This window comes from Oratosquilla oratoria, chromosome 23 (assembly GCF_046742065.1).
Source record: "Oratosquilla oratoria isolate Oo_2021 chromosome 23, ASM4674206v1, whole genome shotgun sequence".
In the NCBI taxonomy this organism is placed as follows: Eukaryota; Metazoa; Arthropoda; class Malacostraca; order Stomatopoda; family Squillidae; genus Oratosquilla; species Oratosquilla oratoria.
Genome location: NC_134799.1, coordinates 20,538,697 through 20,559,861, shown reverse-complemented (window position 1 = coordinate 20,559,861; position 21,165 = coordinate 20,538,697). Strand labels below are relative to the sequence as shown.

General features: G+C 38.7%; 1 protein-coding gene across 1 annotated transcript in view; it reads left to right on the top strand.

Moving 5' to 3' along the window:
* LOC143037732 (uncharacterized) overlaps positions 1-21,165 on the top strand; it is an 82,724-nt gene that overhangs the window by 2,292 nt on the left and 59,267 nt on the right. The window contains exon 2 of the mRNA XM_076206279.1: positions 5,877-5,931. Within this exon, the coding sequence (XP_076062394.1) occupies positions 5,877-5,931 (55 nt within the window). The remainder of the gene's footprint in view (positions 1-5,876; positions 5,932-21,165) is intronic.

The window sequence follows — 21,165 nt, the reverse complement described above, 5'->3', positions numbered from 1 at the left end:
CTGTTTATTATGTTATGTATTTTGTCTGCCAGTTCATTCCTGCATTCTTTCAAAATCCAGTTTGCTATTTCATCTGGTCTATGCGATTTTCTGACATCAAGATTACTCAAGTGTTTCATTATTTCATTCTTTGTTACTTCTATTTCTTTCATAGGGGGGACTTTTTCTTTCCATTCGATCTCTTCAGGTTGTATGTTCTCCCTTGTAAACACGGATTTAAAATGCTTGTTCATAATTTCCGCCATTTCTATTTCCTCTGTGTATTCAACTCCTCCTTGTCTTAATTTCTCCAAATCTTGTTTGTTTTTCAGTTTGTTGTTTACAAATCTGTAAAATAGTTCTGGTTGATCTTTACATTTTTCTATGACATCTTTTTCATATTTTCTCTTTTCCTCTCTGCACACTTGTACATATTCATTTCTATAACCAGTATATATTTTCCATTTTCAGGTCTTTTGCTTTCTTCCATTTGGTCCAAGCTTTGTCTCTTTTGTCTTTTAACTCCCTACAACTTTTGTTGTACCAGCACTTTACATATTCTTTTTCTTGTTTTTGTCTTGGAACATACTTTTCCACTCCTTTTTTTATAAATTTTTGTCAAAATATTCCATTTCTCTTCCACTTTGTATATTCCCTCCCATTTTTCTTTTTGAAAGAATTATTTTATCAAAGTTTGTTTTTTCATACATCATTCTTCCTTTTCTATATTGTTCATTTCTTTTCATGTATTTTTCCTCATTTATTTCCAGTTCAATCAATATTTGGTCACTTTTACTTATTGGTGTCTTATATTCAATCTTTTCCACTATTCTAGGTTCAGATGTGATTATTAGATCTAGTCTCGATGGTTCTTTTCTATACTTAGTGTTCTCCTGTATCCACTGTGTCATTGTATGGTCAATAATCATCTTGAGTAGAACATTTCCCCATGAGCCGTCTCCACCCTTTACTGTCATCTCTTCCCAGCAGACTTCTTTGCAATTAAAGTTGCCCATCATAACTATTCTTCCTCCATCTTCCCTTATCTTATTTAATGTTATCCTCGTGTCCTCTAACATACTTTTATGTTCACTCTCTTCCCACGAGGCTGTTTTTGGAGGCACATAATTGATCACAAACTTTCTGCTCTTCTTATCTCTGTCTTCCACTTTGATCATAATCATCTCTACTGTATTCTTTCGATATGTGACACACCTCACATTTATATCCTTCTTAGTCAGGAACATAACTCCACCCCCTTGTTTTGTCTCTCTGTTTCTAATCCAATAATTATATGCATCATGTCCTACACTGTTGGGTGATAGTGGACCTTTTAATTTCGTTTCTACAATTCCCATTATGTCCGGATCTTTTTCTTTCAAATAATCATTCAGCTCATTCAATCCTGTTATTAATCCATCTATATTTGTGTAAGACACTTTTAGTTTTCTGCTACTTCCATTGCATCCTCTGTTTCCCTTTTGTTTTTCTCTAGTATGTCGTATTTCCTTACTTTCATATTCACTACTCTCCAAAAGAATTTCTCTTTTTCTGACTGTTCTATTCTCGTTTTTTTCCTTAGCTTCATGTCTGCAATTTTTTCCTCCTCTCTTTCCTCTTTATTCATTTCTCTTTTTATCCATACCTTTTTATATTGTTCACTGTCTGCTCATTTCCCTGTTTTTGCTAAGATATTCTCTGCTGTCGTTTGTGACCTGAATTTAATCTTAATTGGTCTGGTCTTATCTGTACTATACTTTCCGAATCTATACATCTCTTCAATTTGTTTCATGGTTTCAGGTTCATCTTCTTGAACTAATTCTAGTAAACTGCTTACTTTTTCTTTTTCCTCATTGATTCTTGTGGTTCTATTTAGGTTATATTTCTCTTCCATTCCTAATATAATTATACATTTCTTTTTATCTGCTAAGTCCCTTACTATATTCTCCTTCTGTCTCATCACTTTAATAACTGAGTCTTCAGTTTGTTCTTTCATTTGCTGTTTAATTATGTCAGTAAATGGATTTTTTCCAACCCTGTGCTTCTTTCGCTTTGGCCACTTTATTGTCTTTATTATTCATCTTTAATTCCTCATTCTCTTCTTTTACTTCTTTTAACTGTCTTTTTAATTCTTCTATTTCTTTCGTTAAGTTTTTGTTCACCTTCTCTAGTTCTTCCAATTTTTTCAACTTTCTGCACAATCTTTGCTATGTTACCAAGCCTACTTTCCCAATGTTCGGTCATTTTTTCAGATTTTTCTCTAGTCTTGCTAATTGGGGGAGGTTGCTATCCCCCCCCCCTTCATTAAATCCCTGAAAATTATTATCTTCACCTTCCATTGTGCTACTCTTATCTATATTTCTAGTCTTTACATTTTTGTTAGTCCCTTTGTCTCCAAAATCATCCCCGGTCCTTCTCTTGTTTACAAGATGCCTGGCCTCCTGGACCAAGTCCTCCCCTTCCTCATTTCCTTCCATTTCCCTCAGTAATCCCTCCCCTTCTCCTTTTTATATCACCTTCCCACTACACCATGAGCTTTCCCCTTCCCTATAAGTACAATAAGGTACTTCCTTGACATTGAGATCCAAATAGATTTCGCTTTTTCTTCGGAACTCCAATTCTCGCTGTCCATCTGACGAAAGTGTGTGTGCGTGTGTGTATTTACCTAGTTGTATTGTACGGGAAGGGGAGCTACGCTCGTGGTGTCCCGCCTTTGTATCTCGCAGTGGATAGTTTGCTCTTAAATTAATGAATGGTTTTGCACACACTGTGACTATTTATTTGTCCAGTTTGTTCCAAGTGTCCACCACTCTATGTGGAAAATAGTTCTTCAGATCTCTCCTACAACTATGTTTTTTGAGTTTCTTTCCATGTCCTCTTGTGTTTCTCTTGTCACAATTTAACAAGTCCTCTCTATTGAATATTTCTAAGCCCTTCGTGACCTCAGCTCAGTCCGCTCGTGACCTCAGCTCAGTCCGCTAGTGACCTCAGCTCAGTCCGCTCGTGACCTCAGCTCAGTCCGCTCGTGACCTCAGCTCAGTCCACTCGTGACCTCAGCTAGAGACCTCGTTTTTCTGCACAGACACCAGCTAGCGAATACCTGTGAAATTTATATCTCCGAATAGTGTTAAGTGATTGTATTGTGTTTTTGTGATTGTATACGTATAGCGCTATACAGTTACAGATATAAGATAAAGTGTAGTGTTCTATTTAAATTCAAAACAGTTTTCTGTTACTGTACTCCAGTGAAATATTAAAGACCTGTCTTGACGAAGATGTTCAGTGAGTGCTGAATTGACATTACTGCACTGCGTGACTCTGGCATTGTCTCGGGAGTCGAGGAATTTGGACAAAAATAACTCCTAACTCATAGTAAAGTTTGTATTGAGCATGACTTGAATTCCGTCAAAGATTTCAATTGTAGCAATATTTTTTAATCAATTCTCTCATTACTCAACAGTAGCAGGGGAGTTAAGAGTTCGATCAAAAATCCCAAAGGTGACACTTTAGGGGTCTGTTGGCACTTTACTGTTGAGGCACTCCACCTGTTCTTTTTCAGTCTCAAAAGCAAGATCGATGGGGGTGGGTACCTAGAGGGTTAAAGGGCGCAGCAACACTTTTTGCACAGAAGTTCGCATTCTCTAGAAACACCCATGGGGTTTACCCTGAAGTGGCAACTCTCTGTATTTCTCAAGTCTTCTTGGAAGTACTTTTTGTAGGAATCATTCCCTTTAGCCTTTTCAGTTCTCTTGAAAATGCCCATTAAATGTTTCACTGAAATGATATATATACTCATATTATTTCAGCTAGATAATTATTCTAATAGTAATTTCTTATTTTGATCATTATTTTCAGCCGAGGTGTAAGTCGTATACAGATCTCTATATCTTCGCTTATTCTTCTCCGAAAGTGGGTCATCAGTATTATAGCTAACGGGATTATCGAAATCGGTTAGAGAGATGGGCTTTTAACTTTTTCACTGGGCCCCCCTTAGCTGCATGAAATCTCTTTGTGACAACTAAAGTAAGCATAGTTGTGTAGTGCAATGAAAATGCAGTAATTGAAAAAAAAAAAATAGAGCAACGGATGAGTGAAGTACTGTAGGTTGGTTGACAGAATAGATTATCGCCATGGCAGATGATTCTGTCGACCACCCAATTTCCTGTGTCTTGGGCAAGCCAAGGCCGTGCACATCATTGCCTTCAATTGAAGCAGAACTAGGGAGGGTGCAGCAAATAGAACCTTTACAGGGTGAACTTTGTCGGTATACGAGGGGCTCACTTTATAGATATTGTTGTTGCGGACAAGGACCCAGTTAAATCTGTTCATTAGGGAATGAGGTGGGGGGGGGGGGGAAGAGTGTTTCTTTGATCAACTGAATCACATTTTGTTACGAGTTTACCCCCCCCCCTCCACTTCGCGAAATAAAACCATTTTGGCCTTGCCAGAGCCTTAAACAGGGAAGATGCTGCATGTGTTCACTGTGTTGAAGGTGGCAGTGTTGAATCTTAAACTTGACACCTTCACTGCCAAGGGACGGGGGAGAGGTGTTATAGAGGTAAATGAAATCGTCAGGTGACAGCCAATTGAAAAGCAGAAGTGTTATTCGATATGGAAAAAGAAGTTGAATTTCAACTACTCGATGGCGCTCTAAATCCTTACATCATCTAAGTGGTTGCATGGATGAGACTTGAACCCTTGCCAGAGCCCCAGTTGTTTCAAGTCACACATGAATTATTCCTTCAACTCCGAGTCTCTGCCAAGGATTCTCAGTCACAATGGTGCCGACAAAAGACAAGTAACCAGCCTTATCACCGAACACCAGCTGAGACACTACAGTCACCCTGCTAGCTTCCTGGACAGTGACCCTGTTTACAGGATCATCTCTAAGTGAGATGACCCGAAGTAAGCAAGGCCAACGGGGTGCCAAACTACATTTGCCTGAAGATGGAAATGGGATCAGGAGTCTTCTTGGGAGCCTGACAGTGTTGATCTACATTGGAAGAGGAGGGCAACTATGACATGTGGCTTCTCCCGTACCCCTGCCCAGTGGCGGATCCAGGATCAAAATTGGGGCAGGAGGCTAACCTGAATTTTGTAGATGTAGATGATGCTTGGGGGGGGGGGGGGTAACCTGAATTTTGTAAATGTAGATTATGCTTTTAAAGAGATGTACTTTAGCACAAATACAATGATTTTGAATATATATTAAAGTATATGCTCTCACTTTAGTTTCTCTCAAAATACTATGCAAAAGTAATAATTAATCTTGCATTTCTTAACATTTACCCTCAATAATGTGCTGAATATTCCAGTTATTCTCAGTGAAGTGTTTTATTAAATACTGGGAAAGATTCTACCACTGTATTACTGCTTCCTGCCATGTGCCAGTGTACACAAGGCAGGTATCTTGATCTCTGCAATGAGGTAATGAAAGAACAAATTTGTGGGGGAAGGCTTTGACCCCACCTCTCTTGATCCGCCACTTAATTTGTCAATGAAACCTTTCACTGTGGTGGTGGACTACGTTTTATATATATATATATATATATATATATGTATATATATATGTATATATATGTATGTATATATACATATATATATACAGTATATATATATATATATATATATGTGTATATATATATATATATACACATATATATATATATATATATATTTTTTTTAAGGTTGGGGACACAGAGTACAATTTTTTGAAAGGAAAGCAGAACCTCTTGCCAAAGGGGTTAAGGATGCCAAGCAGTTTCATTTGTTACAATACTTTTCCCTGTATATACACAGTGTATCTGATGACATTTCCTTGTGTGGGAATTTGAAATAAGAAATTGGAGTTTGAATAGGGTTCCTTCACTAAACATTTTTCTAATTTCATTTTCAAGTTACGTGGATTGCCAGAGGCCCGATTATGCACGCTCAGGTACATTGACTCAGAGGGTGAGTATGCTTCTGTTCACATTACAACTGAACAACCCACCGCCCCCGAAAATAACTGCAAGTTTACTACAAACCCATCCAGATGCTACAGTAAAATCAATAACCTTGGGAGGTTTACAACAGGAAGATAACTTTCTGTGGGTGAAATACAAATAATGACTGTTTAGTTTTTCAGTGAATAAAGGGTGTATAATGTAAATAAACATGTTTTTTTTCTTGAATTATATCAACAAGTATGACCCTGGCATATAATTGATGTAAATGAAGTAGGGAAGTCAAGTTTGATAAGAAAAGACAACTCTTGGAATTACTTTGATAATCACTGTTATGGTTTTGGGACAATTTTTTAGTAGCTTAATGTAGGGTTACACTAGTTGATGAAAAGCTTGCAGCCCAACTTGCAGCATTCATTCATCCTATAGTAAGTGGTTACCATGAGTGGGCGGTCCAATTTGGAAGTCTGATTATCCGATTAATCGGATCCTCATTTTTGAATCTGATAATCAAATTGGATTAATCCCCGGCAAATGAATCAGATACAGTAAGTCCTTGTTATATGGTACATATGCATTCCTGAAAACCTTACCGCAAACTGAAATTACTGTATACCCAACCCATTATAACATGTAATAATAGAACATGGCAGATGTACCTTTTCCTTGCTCTATCCTCTTCAAAATATCTAGTGGATACCATATCTGTGAATTTTTCTTACTGCAAATAGAATCGAGGGTATTAATTACCAAATACCGTAACTGTGAATTTACCGGATAAAGAATTACTGTACAAGGAGGACTCACTATAATCCCAATTGGACTGCCGAAATTTTAAAGCAATTTGCGATTAATCCAGATCGACATCGTTTTTATTTTTACAGTAATCGCTAATTGGACTTCAATTTTTTCGACTCATACCCACCTCTGGTGGTTACACGCAAGTCCAATCTTACCGTGTAGAGAAATTCCCATCAATCACGTAAAAATAGCTACAGCAAGACCCACCCTCTACCCAAAATGAACTCTCATTGGCAGAGCCAATGCCTACGCAACTTTTTCAAATATTTTATCCAAAATAAATTTTAAACTACTTGTGATATCTCTAAAATGTATATTTGACGATCTTTGCATATCTCATACACATACACAGAGTCGGATTGACGGTGAAGATTGGAACCAGAAAAAAATGAAATTTTCGTGGATTTCAAAAACAAGGGAGTACCTGTGTTGTATTAGTAGGGAAGGGGAAAGCTCATGGTGTAGTAAGCAGGTGAAGAAAAAGGAGAAGGGGAGGCATTATTGAGGAAAATGGAAGAAAATGAGGAAGGGGAGGAACGGGCCTTGGACGTCAGAAGGGGTGTAAACAAAAGGTGTGCAGATGACACAGACGAGGTCGAACAGGTGAGCAGAGGTATTAAAAGTAGGAATATAGATAACAGCAGCTCAATGGAAAGAGGAGATAATTACTTCTATGACAAGAGATGACAACCTCCCCCGACTAGTAAGTCTAGAGGAGAAACTAACAAAAATGAATGATGTATTCGGGTGGCTTAAATGAAACAATGGGTTATATGATAAAGTAAATATTTCACAGCACAAAAGTAAATATTTCACTACATGAAATAGCGTGCGTACACTTAGGAGGCGAGACCATGACTACCCCACGCCAACCCTTGAGTTGGCGCGAAAAGCATACATGAATCTCATTTGCGATTACAATAAAGAAGAAAAAAAATGCTCACAGATATATACAATAATAAATATATAGCAATAAATAAACAACATTGCAAACATGTATATACAACACACAAGAAGTATGTCACCAATACAATGCTCGGCCACCACCCTCAGTGACCCCACTGAGCAAATGAAAAAAAAAAACAATTGACCACAGCAAGACAACATGGACAACATATACATCTGACTCCACACACACCACAGGGGAATGACAAAAGCGTGGAAAGAAATTGGCTCATCAGCACACCCTATACATAACATAACAAATATACACATACATAAAGGAATACATAAACAACATATACAAACACAATCAATTATACATATACATGACATATATATATATGAACTGGCGCCAGTAAAAAAAAAAATACATAGGACAATTGCCGGACGTCCGGGACATGAAACATGAAATAATACAAAATACACATGAATTAGACAATAGACATAAGACAATGGGAAGAACAAAACACCATTGGCAGAAAAATAAGTTTGCAAATATAACAAAGATTACATCCCCTACCACAGGTACGCTAAACCCAAATGAGTCTGCGCCCAAGAAAATACACAATTTACAAGAGTAAGGGCTAGGGGTACAAAACTTCACAATCCAATTACATACAAATACACAAAAATACATACAAGAGGCTCACTCGACCATCAAGGCCTAGCACTTCGTGAACGTAGATGATACGAGTGGCCCACAATGGGTGATACAATGGGAACATTGAGTGTTGGGGGAGGTTGGGTGAATGCAGGTATGGGCACCTGCGTCTTTTTAAGCCTGTCAGAATGGCAAATCTCACTAAGACCCGTAGATGGGTCAAAAACCCTGAATTTGTTGGGATGGAGCTGTTCTGTTACTAAAAAGGGACCTGTGAATTTACAATTTAGTTTGGACTGGCGGTCCGGCATGCTCCTAAAGACATGATCCCCAACAATGATGTTCACAGGCTTAGCACGACCATGTTGGTGTTTTAACATGTCAGCCTTGGAAATAACAAGTTTGTCCCTAACAGCCGCATAAATATCATGCAGCACATGATCCTGAAGTTTACTATAGTCATCCACATTGTAGAGGGGACGAGCAGGACTGTCAAGCATGTCATAAGGGAGTCGTTTCTCTGATCCAAAGACAACATAGTGGGGCGTTTTTCCCGTGGAAGCGTTTATGGTGCTATTGATACAAGCACTAACATGGGGAAGCCAATCCTCCCAAGACTCATGAAAATGACTAGCAAGGTGACGTAAGATCTCCAAAATTTTCCTGTTCGTCCTCTCTACAAGACCATTGGACGCCGGATGATAAGCAGTAACAAAAGTTTGTTTAATGCCGTAACGTGCACAAATGCCTGCCAAAACCTCGTTCTTAAATTCAGCCCCATTATCACTAAGGAGCACCGAAGGAGTGGTGTATGGACACAACACATGGGAAACTAAAGCATGTGCTACAACTGGTGCAGATTTGTTACGTAAGGGAGCTAGGACCACAAAACGACTAAAATGATCCACACATACAAGGACATACACAGAGCCCTGTGTGCTACGAGGCAGTTGCAAAAGGTCTATAGCTACAGTCTGAAAAGGGGCGAGAAGGAATAGGGTACTCTAAAATGGGAGCAGTGCTCGTAGAACCTTTGTTCTGGGCACAAGAACTACACCGGGCTACATGAGAGGCAATGTCTAGTCGCATTTTAGGCCAATATATAATACTTCTTCCGTGCCATAGCCAGAGTTTTGTCACGACCTGGGTGACCAGCCTGAGGGGCATCATGAGCAAGGGACAAAACAATGGGAACTAGAGACTCAGGGATCACTAGCTGCGCCACATCCTGCTCAAACACTTCCACATTGCGAATGAGAACTTCGTCCTGCAGGGAAAATTGGTACAGAGGTAATGGTAAAGCTGGTAAGGTGGAATCATCACCAGACTCCAAAGCATAAATGACAGTAGACCAGACAGGGTCTTCACGCTGAGCTTTTACCAGATCCTGCAGGGAAAAGTTATCAATCACGGTAACAGCAGCAACAGGGATATTCCGTGAAAGTGCATCAGCAACAGGATTAGCTCGCCCGGGCAAATGTTTTAGGGTTGGATTGAATTCCTCAATCGTGAGGAACCATCTGGCTAGGCGACCTGACAGATTCTTTCCTTGAAAAAGCTGAGTGACAGCAGTGTGGTCCGTGTAGACTGTAATAGGATATCCAAAAATGATATCACGGAAGTGCTTTAAAGCCCACACCACAGCCAGGGCCTCTAAATGAGTAACAGAGTAACGGGACTCAGGCTTGTTAAGAATGCGACTAGCATATGCAATAACATGAGGTCTACATCCTTCTACTTGTTGCATAAGTACAGCTCCAATACCTGTACCAGAAGCATCTGTACAAATAGTAAAGGGGATACTATAATCAGGGAAAGCCAATACAGGTGCTTCAGTAAGAGCAAGCTTCAAAGAATCAAAACTTGTCTGATGGACATCACGCCACTGGAAGGAAGAGTCCTTCTTGAGAAGGCGAGTGAGAGGGGAAGCAATTGAAGCAAAGTCTTTAATAAATGCACGATAGTATCCTGCAAGTCCAAGGAAGGACCGTACATTTTCAACCGACTTCGGTACAGGGAAGTCTCTGACTGCCTTGATCTTTTCACCAGTGGTATGGATACCATGTTTGTCTACAACATGACCTAGAAACTGGATACTAGCCTTGAAAAAGGAACACTTGGGTAAGTTGAGTTTCAACCCAGCTTCAGCAAACCGTTGCAAGACCATGGACAACTTAGAAAAGTGGCTCTCCACATCTTTGGAAACAAGAATCAAATCATCCAGGTAAACAAAAAGTCCATTCCCAATTAAGCCATGAAATATAGAGTTAACTAGACGCTGGCAAGTCAAAGGAGCATTCCGCAAACCCATGGGGCAACGAAGCCATTCATAGTGCCCATTGGGAGTCGAGAAGGCCGTGATCTTACGAGACTTCTCCTCCAGGGGTATCTGCCAAAAACCTGCTTTTAAATCTAAAGTGGTGAACACTGTATTACCATTGCCAATGGACTGAAGAAGCTCGCTTAAGATAGGCAGAGGATAATGACCAGGAAGAATGACCTCATTTACTTTCCTATAATCAACCACAGGACGAAAAGATCCATCCTTCTTAGGCACCAGGAGAAGAGGCGAATTCCACTCGGAGTGGGACTCCTGTACAACACCTTCACTCAACAAATCGTCAACCAAGGACTGGGCTATAAGCCGATGAGAGTGAGGCAACCTGTAAGAAGGGACGTAAAAAGGACGAGTGCCTGGCTGAAGGTCAATTCTATGAACCACACGATCTGTAACCCCTATCGGATCACCTGGTAAAGCCAAAGCCTGACGGTGGGTAACTAGCAGGTCAAGGAGACGAGGCGTCTCTTTAGGACAATCAGTTTCGCCTACAAATGTGGCAAGTTCAGAAGCTACGCGAGCAGGGTCACGTGTTGGAGGAGACTGTAGAACAGAAGCTGCTATAATAGGCGAATCCTGGAAAGCAGCAACGTGTACCACCTCAAAGGAGCCTAAGTGTCTGCCAGGAGAGAGAGAAATAGGAGCACCCGTAACATTGGTTACCATCGCTGTGGTAACGTGATCCTCAGGAATAGTGGAGAGAGTTCCTTTTAGGGCAAGCCGACGAATACGAATAGAATCAGGCAAAGAGAGAACGTCAGACCCAATTGGGGCACCTGAGACGCGCACTGGAACTCGAACAGAACTTGAAGGTTCAATAAGATGCTCTCCTACAACAACAGCAGCACAATGATCAACAGGGGCAGAGCTCTGAGAAATTGGGACAGGCACATGTGCGGACTGATCAAGCACAGAAGAATCACAAACGGAAACTGGCCTATCCGAAGCAGAGATATCAACTTTGCAGAAAGTCACTACACGGCGACTAGGAGAAATATCTATGCTATGAGCTGTAAGAGCATCAATACCCAGGAGGCAATCACACTTAAGGGTAATGCCAGAGACAACAGCAAAAGTGACATTGAATACTGTAGCATGCGAGGAAAAATGTAAAGGAAGACAAACTGATCCTAGAACAAGCAAGGGAGAGCCTTGCACAGAATGCAAATTATTACAAAAGGGAGATAGAGGGAGATTATACAATTCTCGCAAGGCAAAGTAAGCCTTTCTACTTAACAGACTACATTCTGCACCAGTATCTACAGTGACTGACAGAGGCGTATCCCTAGTAAAAAATTGAAAGGTAAGTAATTGAGAAGATTCAACAGCCACAAAAGGAATTATTTGAGACCGAACATTGCTGGTCAACTCTTGGGGTTGGGAAACATGCGCTGGGGAAAATGGGATTGACGATGCTAGTGAGAAGTCTCATCCCTAAGTTTCAAAACCTTGAAACATTGATCAGTCGAATGTTTACACTGACCATGGATATGGCAATAACTGAGTGTACTTGGAGGTTCTACTCTGGAAAGGTCATGTGATTGATTAGAAGAAACAGTAGGTACACTCCTATGAACAGGGGACAGTTTTGACTTGTTTACCTGGCGCCTACGGCGGAAACAAAAATCGCTCGAATGACCAGACCTGTTACAAAAAGTACACAACAGGGGAGGGGGTGTAACTCTAGATTGAGGGAACTAGGAGTAGAAACTGTAGACTGAGAGAGTTGAGGAGAACAAGGGACATGACCCTGTTGATGAGCATTGCTAATACACAAAGAGCTAGATGGGACTTCTCCCAGTTTACGAGAAAGTTGTGATGCAAAGGACAATAGAATGTCATCAGGCTTATACTTGAGAGAAGATGCTGCTCGATAAGGCGAAATCTATCTATGGAAATGTTACCTTTCTCTACCCAGTCCGACTGGGACAATGACTCGAAAGCTTCAACAGCAAGGATACTGGCCTGAGCTTGCGCACGGCGATAATCGAGGGTACCCAGTCGGGATACGAGAGTATCAGCTAGCTTGAAGTACCAATGGAACGCACCACCACCAAGAGTATCTGCGAACAGTTGAAGGAAGTTAGACCTAAAGGTGTCATAATCATAGTTCAGAAGTTTAGGATCTAAACACGAAGCCGAGAGGAGCTCTGCAGCAAAAGAATGTGGCACAATCTGGGACCTCACAAAGGATATCTTCTCAGACCCGTTGAAACGTTTGACTGTACAATAGCATCTTCACACTGACGTATGAAGATAGCCGCCCTATAATGAGGGTCTACTCCAGAAAAAGGCACCACAGTTGGATTCTGATGCAGTAATGTTACCCTGTTTCCCATTGGCTCAGATGAGCATGTCGGGCTGAGAAACGAAGGCCTCGATTTAGACATGGTGGGAGATGATAACTTTGTCCCACTTCTTAGAAGCATAAGAAAACACTATCACCAAACTAATACAACACTCTAACGCCAATATGAAATGTAAAAAAAAATAATATAGTGGATCACACAGACAATGACATATAATTTACAGAAACACAAGCATTGACACTACCAATGCCATACATAGACCACTAGGAAGAAAATTATATTACGACCGTAATGAAACACACGTCGCAGGTGACGAAGGTCGTCCGGGGTAACATTAAGGGACGCGAACGTCACCACAAAATTTTATATAATTCATACAAACATAAATTGTGTAATGCATACAAACATAAGCATTGGAAAACAGAACCAATGCAATACATAAATCAATAATGTAATAATACGTAAGTACATATACGTAAATAAACACGCGTCGCCAAGCGACGACAGTTCAACATTGAAAGTAAAGCCACGCCAATGACGTCACGGTTTCGAGCAGGGAAGCGTCACTTAACCGGTCTTCACAGATTTAACTTTGGCTTCTCCTGGAGCAAATAAACTGTCTAATTCACCATCCAGGCGCAATTTCCGCTGAGGGAACCACAGGAACACAAGGATAATCCGGGCAGGCGACGATGATTTCCAAGAACCGTAGGGAAGAAAAAATCACCTGCCGGCAAACGGCCTGCGCCGAAATGCAACTGAAGACACAGTGTCCGGAGCACTATAATGACTATTAATAATTAAAGTCACTGAAAATACCTGGCTGGAACGAAAAAAAAATGGGGAGAAAACACAGCACAAGAACACAAAATGTTAATGTGTAAGCCGGCAAATCAAAGTCACTAATTTTTCGTCTTTGTAATACTTTTGAGTCACTAAACGTTTACGCTGCCACCAAAATGTATTAGGGTGGCTTAAATGAAACAATGGGTTATATGATAAAGTAAATATTTCACAACACAAAAGTAACCAACCCTTGAGTTGGCGCGAAAAGCATACATGAATCGCATTTGCGATTACAAAAAAGAAGAAAAAAAAATGCTCAGATATATACAATAATAAATATATAGCAATAAATAAACAACATTGCAAACATGTATATACAACACACAAGAAGTATGTCACCAATACAATGAAGCATGGGAGGTTAGGTTGAGTCAACTCGCACTAGTTACTCAAAGAGTTGATTAACTGGAAGAACTAAAGAAGGAGAATCAAAACCTAACTAAAGAAATAGAAGAATTTAAAAGACCGTTAAGAGAAGTAAAGGAAGAGAATGAGGAATAATAAAGAGAATAAAGAGTCCATAGCAAAAGAGGCAAGTGGTTGGAAAAAAGTCCAAAAGAATAACAAAATTGAATTTAGAGATATAGTGAAACAACAGATGAACGAACAAACTAAGGACACAGTGATGAGAGAGGAGGAGAATATAGTAAGAGACTTAGCAGATAAAAAGAAATGTATAATTATATTAGGAATGGAAGAGAAGCATAATCCAAACAGGACTACAAGAGTAAAGAAGGAAAAAGTAAACAAGGTATTAAAAATAACAAGAAGATGAACAATAAGGAAAGAAATTGAATAAATATATAAAATGGGGAAATACAATACAGATAAAACCAGACCAATTAAGATTAAATTTAGGTCACAAACGACAGCAGAGAATATCTTATAAAAACAGGAAAACTAGCAAAAAGTGATCAGTATAAAAAGGTATTGATGAAAAGAGAAATGAATAAAGAGGAAAGAGAAAACAAAAAGACTAGAAACGAAGGAAAACGAGAACAGAACAGAGTCAAAGAGAAATTCTATTGGAGAGTAGTGATAGTGAATATGAAAGTGAGAACATTGTTCATAGTAGAGAAAAACAGAAAGGAAACAGAAAACAGGATGGAGGTAACAGAAAATTAAAAGTATCTTTCACAAATATAGATGGCTTGAAAACAGGTTTGAATGAACTGAATGATTACCTGAAGCCGGACATAATGGGAATTGTGAAGACAAAATTGAAAAGTCCATTACCACCCAACAGTGTAGGACATGGTGTATATAATTATTGTATTAGAAACAGAGAAGTTAAACAAGGTGATGGAGTTATGTTCCTGACTAAGAAGGATATAAATGTAAGGAATGTTACATATGGAAAGAATGGAGATGATTACGATGGAAATAGAGGACAGGGATGGGAAGAGCAGGAAGTTTGTGGTAAATTATGTGCCTCCTAAAATATCTTCGTGGGAAGAGAGAGAACACAAGAATATGTTAGAAGACACAAGGATAACACTAAATAAGAAAATGGAAGAGGGAGGAAGAATATCTATAATGGGTGACTTTAATTGTAAAGAGATCTGCTGGGAAGAGATGACAGTGAAGGGTGGAGACTACTTGATATGATGATAGAATATACAATGACACAATTGATACAAGAGGATACTAGGTATAGAAATGAGGAAGATACATCGAGACTAGACCTAATAATCACATCAGAACCTGAAATAGTGGACAAGATTGAATATAAGACCAATAAGTAAAAGTGACAACATGTTGTTTGAACTGGAACTAAATGAGGAAAAATACACGGGAAAAAAAATGAAAAATAAAGAAAGGGAAGATTGATGTATGGATTTTTTTTTTCATAAGAGAATTAAAAAAAAAACAGACTGGGAAAGGATACACAAAGAGGAAAGAACAGTAGAAGAGAAATGAAAAAAAGAAAATATATATATAAAGGAGTGGAAAAATATGTTCCAAGACAAAAACAAGAAAAGGGATATATAAAGTGTTGGTACAACAAAAGATGTAGGGAGTTAAAAGACAAAAGGGATAAAGTTTGAATAAAATGGAAGAAATGCAAAAGACCTGAAAAATTGAAAATATATTCTAGTTATAGAAATCAGTATGTACAAGTGCGCAAAGAAGAAGAGAAAATACGAAAAGGATGTCATAGAAAAATGTAAACATCAACCTAAACTATTTTATAGATTTGTAAACAACAAATTGAAAAACAAACAAGAATTAGTGAATCTACGGCAAGGAGGAGTTAAATACACAGAGGAAATAGAAATGGCAGAAATTATGAACAAGCATTTTAAATCGGTGTTTACGGGGGAGAACATACAACTTAGAAATGTCGAGTGGGAGGAGAAAGTCCCCTCTATGAAGGAGATAGAAGTAACAAAGAAAGAAATATTGAATCACTTGAGTAATCTTGATGTCAGAAAATTGGATGGACCAGATGAAATGACAAACTGGATTTTGAAAGAATGCAGGAATGAACTAACAGACAAAATACATAGTCTAATAAACAGTTCATTCAAAGAAGGAAAAGTTCCAGAAGATTGAAAAAGAGCAAATATAGTACCAATATATAAGGGGGAAAACAAGGAAGACCCTACTAACTATAGACCAGTCTCTCTTACATGTACAGTAGCTAAGACTTGTGAAAGAAAAAACAATATACTAAATCCAAGGCAATTTGGATTTAGACAAGAAAGATCATGTATCACAAACTTGATGTGTTTCTATTCAAGACTAATGGATATAATACAAGAAAGAGATGGATGGGCTGATTGTGCATTTCTAGACTTGAAAAAAGCTTTTGATAAGGTGCCACATAAAAAATTGCTAAAGAAATTAACTGCAGGAGGAATACTGGACAAACTGCTGAAGTGGATGGAAGACTTCTTGCATGAAAGAAAAATGAGTGGTGATAAGAGATAAACATTCTAATTAGGATGAAGTGATGAGTGGAGTTCCACAAGGAACAGTTCTGGCCCCAGTAATGTTTGCAATATATATTAATGATATGGATAAAGGAATTGAAAGTTATATGAGCTTGTTTGTGGACGATGCAAAACTGTTGAAAAAAGTGAACAGTATAGAAGATTGTAAGTCGCTGCAGAGTGATCTCAAAATATGGGAATGGAGTAGGAAGTGGGAGATGGAATTCAATATTAAGAAGTGTAGTATAATGGAATTTGGAAGAAGCAAAAAAAGAATAGTGGGATCATATAAATTGGGAGAGGAAGAAATAAAAAAAAAGTAGAAAATGAGAAGGACCTGGGAGTCATTATTATGAATAATATGTTCCCTGAGAAACATATAAACAAAGTGTTTGGAAAAACTCGTAATTTAATAAGAATAATCAAAGTGGCATTTACATACCTGGATGAAGAAATGGTGAAGAAAATACTAGTCACTTTGATAAGACCAAGATTGGACTATGCAGTGACGACGTGGTTACCAAGTACAAAAAAAATGTATAACAAAACTTGGAAGAATATAAAGAGCAATTACAAAATTGGCACCAACATTCTCAGAACTATCATATGAGGAGAGACTGGCAAAACTTGAGCTACAGACATTAGAGCAAAGAAGAAAGGAGACTTGATAACTATTTATAGAGTCGTGAAAGGCAAAGAAACTATTGATAGAGAGGATTAATAAAATGGGATAGTAGAGATACAAGAGGACATGGAAAGAAGAAGAAAGATAATCATAGAGGAGACCTGGAAAATAACAGCTCTCCCCACAGGATAATAGATGTTTGGAACAAGTTAGATGAAAATGTGGTGTGTGCAAAAACAATACACGAATTTAAAAACAGTCTAGATAAAACAAGATATGAAGACGGGACACCACGAGCATAGCTCCCCTTCCTGTAAAATAGAACTAGGTAAATACAATTGTCAGATTGACAGTGAAGATTGGAACTCCAGGAAAAAATGCAATTTTAGTGAATTTCAATGATGAGGGAGTACCTATGTTGTATTAGTAGGGAAGTGGAAAGCTCGTGGTGTAGTGGGCATGTGAAGAAAAAGGAGAAGGGGAGGAATTATGGAGGAAAATGGAAGGAAATGAGGAAGGGGAGGAACAGGCCCTGGATGTCAGAAGGGGTGTAAACAAAAGGTGTGCAGATGACACAGCTGAAGTTGAACAAATCAGTAAAGGGATTAAAAGTGTTGGGATGGACGCAACATCACAGCTCGGCAGTTACCCACATGACTGAGCAGCCCTGTTCAGGACCCACTCTGCTCACCCCACATGGGGAGGGGGCTAGAAAAGGTGCCCTAAAAATAGTTTGTTTCATTTCCACCTGACTGGGGAACCGCCCCCACTAAGGTCACCCTCATTGAAGTCAAAATGCAGAAAAATCTTAAGCACAGATGACAACCTAATACTGATAGTAATATAAAACAATTGAAAATTGTGCACATAGAAGATATTCCAATACAGTGTAAGTATGATGATATATCTACTCCACTGAGCAAATTTGTAACTAAAGTAGAAATTCGCATGAAATTTCTTGACATTGAGAAAAAATGGGAAGCTTGGGTAACATTTGATAAGCATGAAGATGCCTTTAACCAGAGCAGAAACTTCAATACCTTAGAAATTTACAATTCTCTAGTCAAAAGAGCCTTAACAGATATATAAATTTGAAACAGCAGCTGTAAATAAAGCTTACACTGAGCATATCACAATAGGACATGCTAAGTGACTCTTAGGAAGAAAAAAGAGCTATGCAAATGCTCTTACTACCCCCAAGAAATCCACCTCATTCTACAAATCTCTCTACTACAAATGAGACTTCAACCTCTGGGGTAGCAACCCAACATTCAAGGCCAGATAACCAACATATTTTGGTGAGAACACCAAACACAAAGATGGATATTCTACCTCCAGAATACAAAAACACCTCACATAGTAGAGAGGTGCAACCTTCAAATATCCTTCCATCTTCCAGCGTAGTGTCTCAGGCAGAATCTGCAAACGCTCTTACCACCTAAAGAAATCCACTTTGTTCTGCAAATCCCCACACTGCAAATGAGACTTCAACCTCTAGGTTAGAAATACAACACCCATGGCCAGGTGATCAACATACCTTGATGAGAACAATAAACACTATGATATGCTACATCCTGATCATAAAAACATGGCATATAGTAAAGAGGGGCAACCCTCCAATCTACCTCCACCTAGCAAAATATCTCGGGTAGAATCTGCAAATGCTCTTACTACCCCAAGAAATCCACCTCATTCAACAAATCCCTCCTCTGAATGAAACCTCAACTTCTGGGGTAGCAGCCCAACATTCATGGCCAGATGACCAATATACCTCGGCAAGAACACAAAACACTAAGGCAGATATCCTACCCCCTGACGATAAAAACACTTCATATAGTAAAGAGGGGCAACCCCCCAAATCTCCTCCATCTTCCAGTGTAGTATCTTGGGCAGAATCACTACCGGACTCAATGGAGATTGAAACAAAAAAACAAAATGAAAGAACAAAAACACCCTCACCCTCTCCATCAACTCCAAAGAAATGTAACCCTAGCAGATTTATTTTACAAGAAAAAGATAAAGGAGCAAAAGCCAAAACTGCCAAAATAGCTACTGAAGAAAAACCACCATCTTCACAAAAAGCTCATAAAGACAAAAAAATAAAAAAAATAACACTCAAAAACAACCTTGAATAAAGGACCTCCCCCCAGAAAATAGATACATTCACATCACTAAATTACAGTGGAACTGTCAGAGACTTTGAGCAAAGTATGAAGAGCTTAAAGTCTTAATTTATGAATATTCTCCAGTAGGTGTATACTTACAAGAGACAATGTTAGATGGACATACACCCTGACCAAGGGAATATATATCTTTTAAAACTCCATATAATATAGAAGCGGGAAGTCATGGAGGATATTTCGTTTATATTTTCCAATTAATTTAAATACAATATTTCAAGCAGTAGCAGTTCAGATATAATTAAAAAGAAAATACACCCTATGCTCTCTTTACCTGCCCCCAAACACCATGGTTACCCGGGAGGAAATAAGTAACTTATATCAATCAGCTCCTATAGCCGTTTCCCATTATGGGTGACCTTAATGGCAGACACCCACTATGGGGAGATGTTACTACAAACCAAAAAGGGAATATTATAGTTTCAGTTATAGAATACGAAGATATAGGACTTTTGAATACTGGGGAGCGCACCCATTACCATATTCAAACAGGTACTGTCTCTTGTCTAGATCTTATAATTTCTAGCCCCAACTGCACAATTGATTTCAGATGGAGACCAAATGATGACTGGCATAGCAGTGACCATGCCCCGATAATGATTGAAACAAATGATGACCCACCAACTCAAAGATCACCAAAGTGGAGTATCAACAAAGCAGATTGGGATAAGTTTAAAGAACTAAGTGAAATCGAAGGCGATGCAAATGACTTCCCAACTCCAGAAGATGCTATTGACTCATTAAATGTAACTTTTCATACAGCAGGTATACACTCTATACCAAAAACTACTGGACTTTAAGCAGTGCCCAGTTCCGTGATGGTCTGAAGAGCTCAGAATTTTACATTGAACTACAAGAACATCACTTACCCATTACCATAGACATCAAACAATTGAAAATATGATCATATAAACAATGCAAAGCTAGATTTCATAAAGCAATGAAAGCTGCCAGAAGACAGTCATGGGCATCCTTTGTATCTACCATCAATCATTGAACACCCATCCACAGTATTTGGAAAAAAATTAATAAGATAGCAGGGAAATTTACACCCAACCCTCCACCAGTGCTTAAAGTTAACAAAATCCTTGTCACAGATTCCAAAATAATAATATTTTGGCTGACCATTTTGCTCAAGTCTCACAAAAAACTGACAGTTGCCCAGGACACCATTACAGAATAAGAGAAGAACAACAACATTTATATTTTTCATCAGAAAAGACAGAATCATACAACATACCCTTTACAGAAAGAGAATTTGATGCTGCCCTAGATAGAAGCAAGAACAGCCCCTGGTGATATAATCCCCTATGAAATGTTTAAACATATTACAAGGAATACAAAACTTTGATAAGTATTATAGATAGATTGTGGTGGGAGCACAATCCCCTTCCCGCAAAATACAACTAGGTAAATATGGGAAACAGCTTTTGTATTATCTTTTCTAAAGCCAGGAAAAGACTCATATTCAGCTTCCAGTTACCGTCCTATTGCTTTAACCTGATGTCTAGGCAAAATAATGGAGAAAATGATAAATACAAGACTTGTCTTGTATCCCGAGTGTAATGATATTATATCACCATCAGAATGTGGATTTAGAAAAATACATTCTACAATAGACGTCCTAATGCAGCTGGAGACCTCCATATGTGAAGCATATGCC